The 17,337-nt window shown below is 36.7% G+C and overlaps 1 protein-coding gene across 1 annotated transcript in view; it reads left to right on the top strand.

The window, feature by feature from the left end:
• LOC115219701 (diacylglycerol kinase zeta-like) overlaps positions 1–17,337 on the top strand; it is a 545,273-nt gene that overhangs the window by 389,894 nt on the left and 138,042 nt on the right. Inside the window, exons 11-14 of the mRNA XM_029789877.2 lie at positions 5,263–5,333; positions 11,344–11,492; positions 12,977–13,032; positions 14,848–14,910. Of these exons, the coding sequence (XP_029645737.1) occupies positions 5,263–5,333; positions 11,344–11,492; positions 12,977–13,032; positions 14,848–14,910 (339 nt within the window). The remainder of the gene's footprint in view (positions 1–5,262; positions 5,334–11,343; positions 11,493–12,976; positions 13,033–14,847; positions 14,911–17,337) is intronic.

The raw sequence follows: 17,337 nt of genomic DNA, 5'->3' as shown, positions 1-17,337 counted from the left end.
AACTATGTCCTCTATAATAATAAACTCCTGCTGCCTTGAGGAGCAATGTACTGAATGTTTAACAAAAGCTAAGGAATTAAAATCGCTCGGAAAATCCAGAGGTAGGCACCCTAAGGCTGATGTGTATATATTTAACCAATATCTGGCATCTTCTGTGGTTCCGTGAATGCAACACACTTTCCTTTGTCGTGTATCTGTGAGTGGAAAGGTGGTAGGTGTACTTGGTGGTCAGTATTTGGTTCTGGAAACAGCCCAGGCACAGAAGAGTAGCCTTTTCTGCTGCCATACCATCCACTTATGGCTAAAAAGGGGCCAACCAATATTCTTGGTTTAAAGCTAAATGCTCTTTTGTCAAATTCAGCCTGGTACTGATGTACAAAACTGAAAATGAGACAGGTGAAACCAGCCAAACCATTTTGTAGTTTAGGTGTAAATTCATTAAAAAATAATTTTCTATCTCAAAGGATTAGGCTGATAAATATAATATTATGGAAACAAATCATTTCATTTTCTTTGGTGACCAATTTAAAGATACCATTTCCCTGATGCCAATAATTTGCTACAATTCTTGTTCAATAAACTCCTACCTACTTTAGAGCAGCAACACATTTCCAAAATTATAGATGTGTAATTACATTTTCTTTACCCATTGCTAGCAGAAATATTAACATATTCTGGTTGGAGTGTGTGTGTGTGGGGGGGTATTATTGCTCAAAACTGTGTTGGATTATATCTATAGTTTTTTAGGAGTCTTTTTCATGTATTTATTTTATTCATTTATTTGGGCTGTTGGTAAGTTACGTTTAAAAGCTATTACTGTTATTTAACACTCCCTGGTGGAATAAATGAAATTTGTTTATATACAACTGTAATTTACTGCTAAAATATTTATGTTACCCAAAAGCTCCACAGTTCCTATACTGCACATATCTAGATGCAAACACTGATGTTCTAAGCATCTGTCAGCCTAACTTTTCGAACAAGTTGTTATGGAAATGGAGAGAGTCTGTGATTTAAAAGACAATTCCTTTCTATAAATTTATAAATAAATGTGATTTAATAAAGATAAATATATTTTCATATATCAATTATTCAAAATAGTTATCATTTAAGAATTATTAGGTTAATATAAAATTGATTTAAAATTGTGTTAGAGTTAATAATTGTAATTTATCTTAATCGTTTTATAGCTTGAAATTGTGTGTGTGTGTGTGTGTGTGTGTGTGTGTACATGTACACCCACATATTTTAAATGTTTTATAGCTTGAAATTTGTATGTGAGTGTTTGTGTGCCTGTCTGTGTGTGAGTATATGTGTATATCTATATGATAAATATATATATACACACATATATTGATATTTATGCATGCACGCACACACACATACATCATCATTACCAATGAGATTGCCATGCACCCAACAGAAATTAAAGTGTTGTCACTGCTCTGCGTTTTCTCTGTTCACTCAGGGCTAATTTCACCAAGAGGAGGGAATAGAAAAGAGGTGTTGGTGGAAGATGAACGGGGCTGAAAAGAGAGGAAATGATGGCAACCAGTTCAGAAGGGTGATGAATGGAGTGTATTAAATAATTAAGAGAGATGATGTGATCCCTCAATATACAGGCATCATGATGGGGGAGAGAGAGAGAGAGAGAGAGAGAGAGAGAGAGAGAGAGAAGGTGGATAGTAAAAATGGTTTTAATCAGTAGGAAATTAAAGACTAGCATGTCCAATGCCATTTCTTATTAGATCGGCAGTGTGTTAGAATGACTAGGAAGGAGTCAGTGGGAGTTGTGTTGAAATAAATAAGAACAAATCAAAGTATTGGGGGAGACTGAAGATGGAAACTTGATAGGAATGCAATTGGTGACAGACCCAAATGTAGATGTATACCACGTATCCTGGCCTCTATCAGAACCATCCATTTTAAAGTTCAATTTACTACACTTACATGGGTCAGCAGGTCTTCTGCGGCCACCAGTTGTCACAGTTGTTGGTCATCTCTTTCTTGAGGCTCAGTATCTTCAGATCAACCCTTGCCCTAACCTTAACCTTAATCTCTTAGTCCCATGGTTTAATTTTTTTCCTTTTCTATGCACCTTTCATCTTGTTTGAATGCTCAGCATTTTGTACAGCTGTAATACTCCGCCATATGCATCCTGTGCTAATATCCATGCAGTGTTTATTTATCAGCATGGGTATTTTATTTATTAATCCCCAAGAGGATGAAAGCAAAGTTAACTTCAGCCAGATTTGAACCCAGAAAGCAGAGAGCCATAATGAATATTGCAATGCATGTTATATGACATTCTAATAACTCCACCAACTAGCCACATACACACACACACACACACATGCACACACACACACACACACATGCACACACACACACACACACACATGCACACACACACACACACACATGCACACACACACACACACACACACAGACAAGCATATATATTTCTTTATTGCAAACAGGGAGCTAACCACAGAAGGGACAAACAAGGACAGACAAAGGGATTAAGTCAATTACATCGACCCCAGTGCATAACTGGTATTTATTTCATTGACCCTGAAAGGATGAAAGGCAAAGTTTACCTCGGCGGAATTTGAACTCAGAACGTAAAGATGAACAAAATACCCCAAAGCATTTTGTCCAACATGCTAACGATACTGCCAGCTCGCCGCCCTACACACGCACAAATACACAAGCATATATATATATACACAACACACCTATACATACATATAATAGGCACATACACATACACACATATAATTACACACACATGTACCTACATCGCCGATATTATTGGAAATGACAGAAAGCAGAGAAGTCAAAATTGTTTGGTTTTACCATAGTTTATTCTGATCCGAAGACCTTTGTCAATTTTTCATATTGAGATTTATTGGATGGCAGCTATGATACACTGCTGTCTCTAATGTCTATTGCTATTTAGTTACATCTCATTAAATTTCCACTTGAAATTCACACGAGTGCAGCCTCCACTCTTTCTCTCATCTCTTTCACTCATCAAACATATTATTATTATTATTATTAAGGCGGCAAGCTGACAGAATCATTAGCACACTGGACGAAATGCTTAGCAATATTTCGTCTATCCTTATGTTCTAAGTTCAAATTCCACTGAGGTCGACTATTCTTTTCATCCTTTTGGGGTCAATTAAATAAGTACCAGTTATGCACTGGGGGTGTCGATGTAATAGTCTACTCCGCTCCTCACAAATTTGAGGCCTTGTGCTTCCAATAGAAAGGATGATTATTATTAAAAAAGCAGTGAATTGGCAGTATTGTTACCACACTGGCCAGAATGCTTAGAGCCATTCCTTCTGATTGTCCTTTCTGAGTTCAAATGCCACTGGGGTTGACTTTGCCTTTCATCTTTTGAGGGTCAATGAAATAAGTACCACTCTAGCATAGGGGGGTGGGGTCGATGTAATTGACTTGACCCCACTCCCCTAAAACTTTAGGTCCTGTGCTTATAGAGGATTATCATTATTATTAAGGCAGCATCCTAGCAGAATTTTTCCCACACCAGACAAACTGCTTAGCAGCATTTCATCCATCTCTAGGTTCTGAGTTCCAATAAAATAAGTATTAGTTGGCCACTGGCATCAACATTATTGACTTATCTCTCTCCTGAAGTTGTGCTGGTCTTGTGCTAAAATTTGAAACCACCACCACTATTATTATTATTATTATCATTATTATTATTATTGTTATTATTATTATTATTATTGTTATTGTTATTATTATTATGTCAGGTTGGCAGAATCATTAGCATTGCTGGAAAAAAGGCATTTCTTTTAGTGCTTTACTTTCTTAGTTCAAATCCCACCAAGGTTGACTTTGCCTTTCTTCCTTTAGGAGTTGATAAAATAAGTACCAGTTAAACACTGGAGTCCATATTATCAACTACCCCCACGACCCCCAAAATTTCATACGTATACAGCATGCCTGGCACATAAAAGGCACCATTTGAGCATGGTCGATGCCAGTGTCACCGGACTGGCTCCCATGTCAATGGCATGTAAAAAATACCATTCAAGCATGGTCAGTACCTTGAGCGTAGGCAATACCAGTGCTGCCTGACTGGCTCCTGTGCTGGTGGCATGTAAAAAGCACCATTCAAACGTGGTCAATGCCAGTGCCACCTGACTGACCCCCATGCCAGTGGTATATAAAATGCACCCACTACAATCTCGGAGTGGTTAGCATTAGGAAGGGCATCCAGCTGTTGAAACCTTGCTGGATCAGATTGGAGCCTGGCGCAGCCTCTTGATTTGCCAGTCCTCAGTCAAACCGTCCAACCCATGCCAGCTCGGACAACAGACATTAAACAATGACGACAATGATGATGATGATGACATGCTTGTAGTAGAGCAGAATATCATTCCAGTGGTAAGCTGGCTGGATCTTTAAAGTGCTGGAAAATGTACTTTGTAGTACTTTCTTCCAGCTCTTTATCCCTTTAAACAGTTCATATCCTGCCCAAATAACCCTAACCGTATTTTACACTCAAAAAGACAAGATCCAACCTCTCATACCTACCCTACAATGTCATTCTAAAGATACACAATCACATTATCCGAATCTCAAAGCTATGATTGAATGCATGATTAATTCAAAACCATGCAAATAAATAAACATTACATTTGACAGAGAAATCTGACTGTTAAAGGGTTGAGATGCCAACCCACCTGAGACCACCCCCATTGATTCTATGATGCAAACTTCCTGCTTTTAAAGTGATCTGAATTAAAACCTTCCATCCAAATTTCATATTAATTTACGAAGCAAACACCAGGTTAATATTGATAAAAGTTATTTTAATAAATTTTTCATTATTTTCAAAATCAATTAAAATGCAGACAGCGTTTTTAACAGAAATATGGTAACAAAAGAGTTAAATTCAGTGTTCAAATCCTAATGAGGTCTTTGTCTTTTGTCCCTTCAGCCTCAATAAATTAAAGCATTAGTCAGGTATTTGGGTTAATGGTATTGATTAATTCCTCCTCAAAATTACTGTATTTGTGCCTAAATAGGAAACCGTTGTTGTTGTTATTTAATAAAATGTATGAAATAATCAACTGAAGTCTGCTTCAAATTTATAGTTTTATGCCAATGTCTGAATAAAATGTTTTGTTGTAAAGATTATCATTATTATTATTTTTCAAGCTGCTGGACAATTATTTTTAATTATTCATATTTTCTTTTTTATTTCTTACAAAAAAAAAGGGCTATACAGATGAACCCATCTCAAAAATCTTGTGTCACGTTGAAGATGGCCAAGTTGTTCAGCTAGACCGGTAAACACATTTTTCTCATCTCTCTCTCTCTCTCTCTCTCTCTCTCTCTCTCTCTCTCCATCCCTCCCTCCCTCTCTTCCTCCTCTCTCTCTGTCTCTCTCTCTCTCCTTCCCTCCATCTCTTCCCCCTCTCTCTCTCTCTCTCTCTCAAACAATTTCATATAATTTTTTAGTCTTGAAATTTTGTGTACATTTTGAATTTTAAGAAATTACTCGATTGTTTATTATATATATATTATAATATATATATATATATAGTAATGTAAAATGTTGCAAAGTTCTATTTCCTGAGAACAGACTGGATGACAAACAAAATAAAGTAATCGAAGCATACTTGAGTTTAAATATTTATTAACTTACAATAAACAGATTACAAGTCTGTTTCCCTGCGGAAATTTTCAAACACTTTGGCAACCTGTAAACAATTGCTTCATACACACACAACGCATGCACACACACACACACACACACACACACACACACACAACACACACACACACATTCAATTGCATCTTGGTAGATTTGTTTTGAGGCAGTTTCCTATCAAGTTAGTTATATTGGTCAATTTGACCATTGTTTAAAGAGAATGATTTATCTTGAAGTTGTCAACATACAAGACCATTTTTCTATTTAACATTTTGCTTTGCAAAATTATTTATTCCTATGCTTATGTGACAAGGCTTCAAATTTCTTATATGTATGTACCACTATACAATAATATGTAAATGTTCTGAAATTTCTGTATTCTTCTGTATTAAAGATTTTGATTTATACTAAAGATTCCCCGTATGCCAAATACAGTTAAATTTAACTCTATTATTACCGTAATTCTGTTAAAATACACTGACTTTGCTTAGTTTATACTTAAAAGTATATGATGAATTTTCGAAAATATCTGAATTATTATCAAGTTGATTTTTCAAACATAATCTACATTTTGACAGAAGGTTTTATTTTAGATCATTATAGAACCATGAGTGTGTATCGTAGAACTAAATGTTGATGTTGAATGGGTTGGCATCAAAAGGATGTCAAATGTTTAGCCTTACAATATGAATAACTATAAGATCAAAATTTGGTAGTAATCTAATCAGAGAATTTCCGCCAGGATTGACCTTAATTTTCATCATTTCAGGGTCAATAAAATAAGTACTAGTTGAACACTGGGGTTAATGTACTCAACTTAGCCCTCCTTCAAAATTGCTGGCCTTCTACTAAAATTTGAAACCAATTTTATGGGTCAGTCTAAGGTGTTTATTTGGCTACTGCCATGCTCTGTATGTCTGCCCAAGATTTTAGATTACTCAACAAGGGGGCAAGATTTAAAAATAGTAATTTTCTAATTTATAGATCAGTGACTAGTTGTCACTTTGAAAACTATATATTTCGAACAGGAATTTGGCAGCGCCACCTCTAGCCGAATAATTACTCTGTGCTGATGAAGGGAAATAACTTGGAAATCACGATACACAGATATTGTATTTTGTGCTGAGTGGGAGTGCTAGATTCCTTTGTTTGAAAATTTAAGGACACAGATCATGTCATACAGCCGGCTGGAGACAATGTCTCCTGGGACTAAATTACAGCAACATTCATCCTAAACCAGGACTGCCATGTTATGTTGGCAAACAATCTTTACTCAACAATAGTTGGGAAGTTTACTCCATAATCATAAGGTTTTGTCTTCATTTCCTCTGCTTATTGCAGAAAGGGCACCCAACTGTAAAAAATCTACCCTAATAAATTCTGTCTAAACCATGCATACATGGAGAAATGGACATTAAATTATGATAATGATTATCTTGGGCAAGTTTCTTCTATCATATCCTCTGTTCATTAACCTAAGTCTTGTGAATGAAATTGGCTGTGTGGAAATTGTATGGAAGCTTAACAAGACTGTTTGTTCTTGTGGGCTAGGATTAATTTGTCATTTACTTCAGCACAATCCGCTGCATGTCTTTAGCATAGGTCACTCTGTTGTAATCTGGTCTCTGATGTGAGGATAACTCATAATCTTCAAGCATTGCTTCCTGTTGCAGTAACTCTTCAATTGCTGTATATCTCTCTCTCTCTGCCTTAACCAATCTTGGAGACTCTACAGATAAGACATGTTTGTTGCCCTTTTGAGTTTTCATTGTATGAATTTTGAAGTTTACTTCACACAAATTTGGTGGACAAGGAGATATTAAAATGTCTCAAAGAGTAAGGACCCACATAGCTTTCTTACTTAAATGTAGACAAATCATTTTATGTAAACTACTAATTGCTTTCAGGTAGTCATGAATGTTTTCTTCTTCCTTTTCTCTAAATTAGGGGTCATTTACCATCGAAAGAAAGCTTTAACCCATTAACATCTAAGCTGGCCATATCCAACCCAAATAGTCTCCGTTTTTTATGTTCCAAATGTCCAGATCTGGCCTGTCACTCTTACCCTACAATGTCATTCTAAATATAAACAATCACATCACTGAAATCTCGAAGTTATGAGATAATGCAGGATTAATTCTCAAGACAGCATGAAATGATATGCATTACATTTGACTGAGGAATTTGAAAGCTAAAGGGTTAATCCACAAACACAAATTGCTGACCGAATTCAATTTAACCCTCGAGAATAACTCTAGTTGTCATTTAGAAAACGTTTATCAATATTCAAGGGTGCATTATTTTATCTGATTAACTTGTTGCTTTATAGATGAGCTGTCCTTATTGTTGTTGTTCTGTAAATACCTCCAATAGGAAAGACTGATGTGGTTAAGGAAGGATCACAAAGATGATATTGCTTCAAACATTGTGTTTATTCATCTAAAAGTTGAAACCAAAGTTTCATAAAGAACAACAATGGTTATTAGTTTCTTCTGAGTTCTTTGAGAAATATTATTTTCTGCTCTAGGCAAGAGGCCCGAAATTTTTGGGGGAGGGGGCAAGTCAATTAGATCAACTCCAGTATGCAACTGGTACTTAATTAATTGACCCCGAAAGGATGAAAGGCAAAGTCAACCTGGGCAGAATTTGAACCCAGAATATAAAGACGGATGAAATTTCGCCCGGTATGCTAATGTTTCTGCCAGCTCACCGCCTTTTCTATGAGAAATATTAATTAGCCTGTGGTGTTGTTTGAAGTAATCATGAATTGTATTTCAGAGATATTTAAAAAAATTTGTTTCACTTGTTTCCATCATTGGACTGAGGCCATGCTGAGACCTTGAAAGGGAGCTAGTCAGTCAAACTGCCCCCAGTACTTTCTCTATCAGCCTTTTTCTTTTTTTTTTCTTCTTTTTTTGCAAACCTGCTAAGTTACTTGGACACAAGCAACTCAACATTGGTTGTCAAGTGGTGAAACCGACACACATACATATATACATACATTCACATATATATACACACTCACACAAACACACACACACACATTTATAGAACAGGCTTATTATGATTTTAATGCTTATTATTCATGTTTAATTTTTTCTTTTACTTCTTTTGAGTATCAAATACAATTTTGATATCATAGTTTTCTGTTTACTTTCTTCTTCTTCTTCTTCTTCTTTATTAGTCAGATATCTTAAAATCAGTGCTTATAACATTTTCCTTCATTCCTTGGCTGAAGGATAGAACTAACTCGGTAAGGTTTGGTATGATTAATGTTTTCTTTGGACTGTTCCTGGTTTAGTTAAAGAAATAACATGAAAAGAAAGTTCCAGAAAGCTGTTGTTTAGTTATGGAAATGAGATATTCAGAAGAGATGACCTGTTGGTTGTTCTTTCACTTCAGGTCATCCCTGATTATCCTGTCTTCTATTCTGCCAAAGTGTATCAAGGACTACGTTATCGTGTGCGCCTTTCCTTTTATCTTAACTCTTTAGCATTCAGATAACTCTACCAAATGTAAAGCTTGTTTGATCGCATTGTTTGGAATTAATCATGCATTATTTTGTAGCTTCAAGATTTCAATGGTGTGTTTGTGTATTTTAAGAATGACATTGTAGGGTAGATGTGAGAGGTTGGATCTGCTCAGTTTTAGCATAAAATAGGCAGAATATTTGGACTGGATATGACTGGATTAAATGCTAAAGGCTTAAGACAATAAAACGTGATTTAAAAGACGTTCGGTTTCTATTTCTAGCAATTTGAACAACTGCATAGAGGCTTTCTTGTTTGGCTTATCATTTGTATCTTGTATCTCTTACTCGTTCCAGTCATTCGACTGTGGCCATGCTGGGGCACTGCTTTGAAGAGTTTTAGTCAAACAAGTCGACCCCAGGATTTATATTCTTTTTTAAGCTTGGTTCTTAGTCTGTTGGTCCCTTATGCCAAATTGCTAAGTTGTGATAGGGGACATGCACACACACATATATATGTTATGGTCTGCTTTCAGTTTCCAGCTACCAAATTTAAATCCACAACCCTTTGTTTGGCCTCAGGATATACTGGAAGCTACTTGCCCCAGATCCATATAGTGGGACTGAACCTGGAACCACATAGCTGGGAAGCAAACTTCTTACCACACAGCCATGCCTGTGCTTATACTTGTTGATATTGTCTATATGGAAGGATGTCATTGTTAAAAGTATTGAATTTAGATTGATTGATTACTTCTAGAATATTTCAGTTGTGTCATCCTACAAGATAAAAGTGATTAATATCAATTCCCTCTTTCCAAGCAAGTCGTGACACTGTTTGCTTTTACCTCGGCTTACCTAGATTGAAAAGCCATACCTCTTCTCCTCCTTCTAGTTTTATTCCCCTCTCCTTTTTTTTTTTTTCGTTTCCTTAACACAATCCTGTGATTAGCTCTGAGAAGATTGTTGAGGTGTGAAATATCAGCTTTTAATTTAATATCGACAACCACAAGCTGGTCCAGTTCATGTTAGCATGTGAGAATAGTTGTAGAACGAAACGAAAAACATTGCAAATAATGTTGAGTGCCAGCAGAGATCAGTCCATACACTTGAAACTTGTGGCTATAAAATAGTAAAGCAGAATCCTGTCTCTGCTGTATGCATGGCTTATTTTATGGTTTAGATGACCAAATAGACTTTATCAAATGTACCACTGTATCAGAGGTGCTTTTATTGGTTCCAGTCACTGGACTGTGACCATGCCTAGGCTCTGACTTCAATAAAGGTTTTTTTTTTTAATCATTTATATTAATTCCAGTGATTATTTCAGTCTAGTATTTATGTTTTTATTGATCTCAGTTTGGTGAAATGCTTCTTGACAAAACACAGGTTATGCTTTCAGAAATGACCCCAATGTAGACATGGATTTAGGGGTACTTGCATGTGTGTGTGTGTGTGTGGTGGGGGTATATCTGTGTGTGAAAGCCTGCTTGTGTGTGAATGGGTATGAGTATTTACTCACACATCTGTGCGTGTGTGTGTGTGTGTGCATACACACACACATGAGAGGGTGCTGAAAAAACTGAATGACTGCTGCAATAAGTGTATGAATCTGAGAGGGGAATATGTCAAATAAAAGTGCAGGGAGTGAAAATAGTGTGAGAGGTGATTAGAGATAGGAAATGAGTGTGTGTGTGTGTGGGTGTGTTTGTGTGTGTGTGTGCGTGTTTGTGTGTGTATCTGTGTATTTTTTTGCTTCACATCTATTTTTCCATGCTTGCATGGGTTGGATAAATACATCACTGAGGCACTGTTTTATAGCCAAATGCCCTTCCTGTTACTAATCCTTGCCTATTTCCCAAGAGATTTCTTACTCCAAGCAGCTTCAAAGACACAAAGGGGAGTGAATGATTGGTTGGCAAGAGAAATGCCAACAGCCACACTGCCTACATGTCACAGATTCAGTGCTACTACTGCTGTTGCAAACACACACACAAGCATTTTACTAGATTTACTTAGAGCTTTGGTTAGAGCTGTAGAAGATGCACAAAGCACCGTTCGTTTGGACTCAATCTGAAATTCTGTAGTCGTGAAGCTAACTTCTGTCCTGTTTTTCTTTTTCTCTTTTCCATGTCAGATTGGAAATGATTTAATTCACAATTTATTTCCTTTCCAGCTGGAATCTAGAAGTGATTCTAAAAGAAGATGCAGAACCAGATCCACTTGATGAGGGTGCAGCTGATAGACTGCCACTGGATGTTTTCAACAATTACTTCAGCCTTGGAGCTGATGCCCATGTTGCCTTAGAATTCCATGAGTCACGAGGTACGTCATCAATTGTTATTGGTTGATTCAGAAATATTCCTGTAATATCTCTTAAATGGATTTTTTTTTCTCTCTCTCAGATAATAATAATAATAATAATTACTACTAGAATAAGAATAGCCTGGGCAAAGTTTAGAAAGCTTCTACCCCTACTGGTGACAAAGGGTCTCTCACTCAGAGTGAAAGGTAGATTATACAATGCATGTGTGCGAACTGCCTTGCTTCACGGCAGTGAAACATAGGTCGTAACTGTGGAGGACATGCATAGGCTCGAAAGAAATAAAGCTAGCATGATCTGCTGGATGTGTAATGTCAGGATGCACACACAACAGAGTGTAAGCTCCCTGAGAGAAATGCTGAATATCAGAAGCATCAGATGTGGCGTGCAAGAGAGACGTTTGCACTGGTATGGTCATGTACTATGGATGGATGAGGAATGATGTGTGAAGAAGTGCCACTCCCAAACAGTTGAAGCAATCCGGGGTAGAGGTAGACCCAGGAAGACATGGGATGAGGTGGTCAAGCATGACCTTTGAACGTTGGGCCTCACAGAGGCAATGACGAAAGACCAAGATCTCTGGAGATATGCTGTGACTGCAAAGACCCGACAAATGAAGTGAGTCCATGGCGTATCCTACACCAGATTCACATAACCAGCCCTAGCCCCTTCAAAGTACCTTGGATCAGAGGATGACCTACTGTGCTTACCTTGGATCGTAGGGCGACCTACTGCGCTTCAGGAGACCTATTGAGTCAAGTACATCAACATCAAAATAAAAATCAAATGGAAATTGTAGTTGTGATACCCATACCGGTGGCACGTAAAAAGCACCCACTACACTCACAGTGTGGCTGGCGTTAGGAAGGGCATCCAGCTGTAGAAACACTGCCAGATCAGACTGGAGCCTGGTACAGCCTCCTGGCTTCCCAGACCTGGTCAAACCGTCAAACCCATGCTAGCATGGAGAACGGACGTTAAACGATGAATAATAATAATAATCCTTTCTACTCTAGGCACAAGGCCTGGAATTGGGGAATGGGGAGATAGTCGATTCCATCAACCCCAATACTTGACTGGTATTTCTTTCATCAACCCCAAAAGAATGAGAGGCAAAGTTGATTGGTGGAATTTGAATTCAGAACATAAGTACGGGCGAAGTGCCACTAAGCATTTTGCCCGGTATGCTAACGATATTTGGGTTGATGCGTTCAAACTAAAATTCTTCGAAGTAATGCACCTTTTTTTCTAGGTTCTGCAAAAGGTCACTGCATTTTCTTTTTCTGACTAAGCCATAGAAAAAAAAATACAAAATGACATCAGATGGAGAGAAGCTTAATTCTTTCCTTCTATGTTAGCTCAGACACACCTAACTTAACACTTCAATATTTTCATACTTGGAACTATTTCGTTTACCTTTTGTGACATCTATTTTTAATCTTCATAGAGTTTTTATTAATTTCTCTACTACTTTAATGTTTTCCAGAAGCTAACCCAGAGAAATTTAATAGTAGATTCAGAAATAAAATGTTTTATGCTGGGGTAAGTTGTTTTTTTTGTTTTTTTTATTATTATTATTTATTTATTTTAAATGTTGTTGCTGCAGTTGTATAACCCTAGGTTAGCCCCAATTAAGCAGACCTATGATGGTAGGCATTCCAACCATGACCCTTTCATTTTTTGTTTTAAGTACATGGGACTATGCTATCTAATGTGTCCTATCCTTCTATTAAGTCCTTCACTAGCTGCTCAATGAACCGAAATCTCAATAAGTCTTTCTTAACAGTTTAAATGACCAATGAAACAATGAAGAGAATGATATCATCTTTTATGAAATGGATTTTATTTGGTTGGTAAATTTAGAGGAAAATGGTTTTGTTAACCCTTGCACTGCTTTGTAGAACATCTGCATATGTGTTATCCCCTGTATGCCATTTACTAGGGAACTTATCCAAGCACTCAAAGGACCCAACACTCAGACAAATACAGGAGTACATCCTCCTATATGAAACTTCCCCAATACTAAATAGGAAATATACGTAGTATGTATCATACCCCCACACCCACAGTTTATGCAGGTAGAATAGAATAGTTAGTGGGCTGTTATGTAGATAGATGTATGCATGTGTGTGTATGTATATATGTATATGCACATGTGTGTAAGCATATGGATATAAAAGTAAACAGATAGACATACAGTCGGATAGGTACATAGGTTATATGGACAGACAAGCACACATATGCACACATACACAAATGAAGAATGAAACACATGACCATATACACACACACACAAGGAGACAGAGGTACACACACACATACATGAAAACACACAAATACATGAATATGCAGAATACATACATACAAATGTACACACATACATACATATATAGGTGCAGGAGTGGCTGTGTGGTAAGTAGCTTGTTTACCAGCCACATGGTTCCGGGTTCAGTCCCACTGCGTGACACCTTGGGCAAGAGTCTTCTACTATAGCCTCGAGCTGACCAAAGCCTTGTGAGTGGATTTTGTAGATGGAAACTGAAAGAAGCCCGTCGTATATATGTATATATATATATGCGTGTGTGTGTTTCTGTGTCTGTGTTTGTCCCCCTAGCATCGCTTGACAACCGATGCTGGTGTGTTTATGTCCCCGTTACTTAGCGGTTCGGCAAAAGAGACCGATAGAATAAGTACTGGGCTTACAAAAGAATAACTCCTGGGGTCGAGTTGCTCGATTAAAGGTGGTGCTCCAGCATGGCCGCAGTCAAATGACTGAAAAAGTAAAAGAGTAAAAGAGAGTAAAGAGTATATACATATGCGCACACACATATACATGCATACACACGCATGCATACATGTACATGCGCACAGACAAACAAAAAGATTGCAGTGTGAATAAGAGACAGAATCAACAACTATTGAAAAGGTCGCAAGACGCAACGAAAAGTTTAGAAAAATAAATAAGTAAATGAGTGGAAATTTTACCAGTGAGTGTGTTAAATAATAAGGCACAAAAAGAGAATGACTCTCCCCAGACAACAGAACATGCTTCAACACACAAACTCACATAAAGAATCTTGCAAACCAAATCCAAAAACGATATATAAATATATGTGTGTGTGTGTGTATATATCTGTAAATGTAATATGTGACAATTATTTGGTAGCCATGATAAAACTCCGAGTTTCAGATGTCAGGCTGGAAATCCACACCGCCATTTCTTCAGTTATCCAGCCATTGGAAAGGTTTCTTTCATTCTTTTGTTGTCTTACCATTTCTATATATATATTTATAAATATATATATATATATATATATATATATATTATCTCTGATTAAAAATATTTTCTTTATCTAGGCTGGAGGTCGCGACATGCTAAAACGCAGTATGAAAGGGCTTGTGGACAACATAAAAATTGAGGTAAGTGATTATGTGTGTGTGTGTGTGTAAGTAATGGGGTTGGACAACTCTTCTTTTAAATATCTTTTATTCAAAGCACAACTTTGCGCTTCTGGTGGGGACGCTGTCATCATAACAATTCCCAGCATTTTCATTCCCTCCCACTAACAACTGATTCACAAAGAAATTTTGGAAATGTTGACAAACCTTGGAACTTCATTCTTTGAAATTATAAACTAATAAAAGAATTATAAAAAAAAAAAATGAAGAATTTGTATATAAAATAGGAAACATAAGCTCAGCTGAGTTTTCAGTAAAACCTTGCATATATACATGCACACAATTGCACCCTCACTGACAGACACACACACACACTGTTTAGGAAAATTTGTGAATTGAAGTTCATGCAAACAAGCTATCTAATGAGTTATAAGTAACTGCAGAGCAAATAGTTGTTGTACTATACAGGTTTAATGTTTGACTACAGAAACTACCCAGTTTGCTAATTCAAAAGCTCGTGCTTGTGGGTGTGTATAACAAAAAAAAAAAAAACGGGCTATTTAACATGATTCTGTTTTTGAAGTATCAAATAATATTTTCAGTCTAAATTTGACTTTCGTTGTATCAGCTTGCCAAAAGATTCAACATAACGTGTGTTGGAAGCTGATGTATTTGTATTGTGTGAATTTATATAATACTATATATATATATATATATATATATATATATATATATATATATATATATATATATGTATATATATATATATATAATTGTTTATATATATATATAATGCTTATAATTTTAACCTTTAAAGGTATTTTAATATGCTGCCACTTTCTTGATGAAATTTTTCTCTGTAAAATGACTTCATCCTATATTAGTAGTATATATATATATATATATATATATCATCATCATCATCATCATTTTAGTGTCATCTACTTTTTCATGCTGGCTTGAATCAGATGAAGTTTATTGAGGTAGATTTTCTAGAGCCAGATGCCCTTCTTGTTACCATACCTCACCTCTTTCCAAGCAAGATAATATTTTCCCATGGCCTTAAATTTTCTTGCAAAATATTGGAAATGAATGACACCGCACCTATGACAGTGATGACTGTTTTATAACTGGTGTGTGACGTCAAGACAAGGAAGATACAAACGCACTTACACACACATGCACAATGTCTGTTTTCAATGCTGGCATGGGTTGGACAGTTTGACCAGAGCTGCATCAGGTTACAAGTCTGATTTGACTTGTTCTATACAGCTGGATACCCTTCCTAACACCAACCACTTAGCAGGGGGTGCTTTTAACATGACACTGTCACAAGCACTCTTATGTGATGCTGGCACAAGTGCTCTTATTATGTGACACCGGCACAGGGCTCTTGAAGGCCAATCCTCTTCAGCAGGAGGAACAGCCTTAAGATTTCTGCATTGGAGGATGGGCCTTCTTAAGTACAGCAAGGCACCAGATACCTCAGTCCTTTGTCACTGTCTCAAAAATGTTCATTTTCCTGAAATTGTTCTTCAGTACTTTGTCACATATTTTCCTGGGTCTCCCTCATCCATATGTTCCGTATATATATATATATATATATATATATATATATATAGGTGCAGGAGTGCCTGTGTGGTAAATAGCTTGCTTACTAACCACATGGTTCTGAGTTCACTCCCACTGTGTAGCACATTGTGCAAGTGTCTTCTACAATAGCCTCGGGCCAACCAAAGCCTTGTGAGTGGATTTGGTAGACAGAAACTGAAAGAAGCCCGTTGTGTATATGTATATATATATATATATATATATATATATATATATATATATATATATATATATGTATGTATGTATATGCTTGTGTTTGTCTCCCTAGCATCCCTAGTGTGTTTACGTCCCCGCAACTTAGTGGTTTGGCAAAAGAGACTGATAGAATAAGTACTAGGCTTACAAAGAATAAGTCCTGAGGTTGATTTGCTCAGCTAAAGACGGTGCTCCAGCATGGCCACAGTCAAATGACTGAAACAAATAGAAGAATATATGTACACACACACAACTAACATCTTTCAGTTTCTGTCTAGAAAACACTTCTCCGATGTACCATGCAGTAGGATATATCTTTCTATCTATCATCTATCTATCTCTCTCCCTCTCTCTCTCTCTCTCTCTCTCTCTCTCTCTCTCTCTCTCTCTCTCTCTCTTTCTCCTATATATATATATATATATATATATATATATATACATATATATGTATATATATATACATATATATATAAGTGCCAACCTCTGACTGTGGAAGAAACTTGAGGAATGGGCAGACCGAAGAAGGTGTGGTACGAAATAGTGAGAAATGATCTTCAGAGGTTGAGACTCAGTGAGGAGGTGACAAGGGACCAAGACTTCTGGCAATTTGTTGTGCTTGAGAAGAGATATCAAGCTGAGTAA

Source organism: Octopus sinensis, linkage group LG15 (assembly GCF_006345805.1).
Source record: "Octopus sinensis linkage group LG15, ASM634580v1, whole genome shotgun sequence".
Lineage (NCBI taxonomy): Eukaryota > Metazoa > Mollusca > Cephalopoda > Octopoda > Octopodidae > Octopus > Octopus sinensis.
This window is presented reverse-complemented; position numbering and strand designations above follow the sequence as displayed.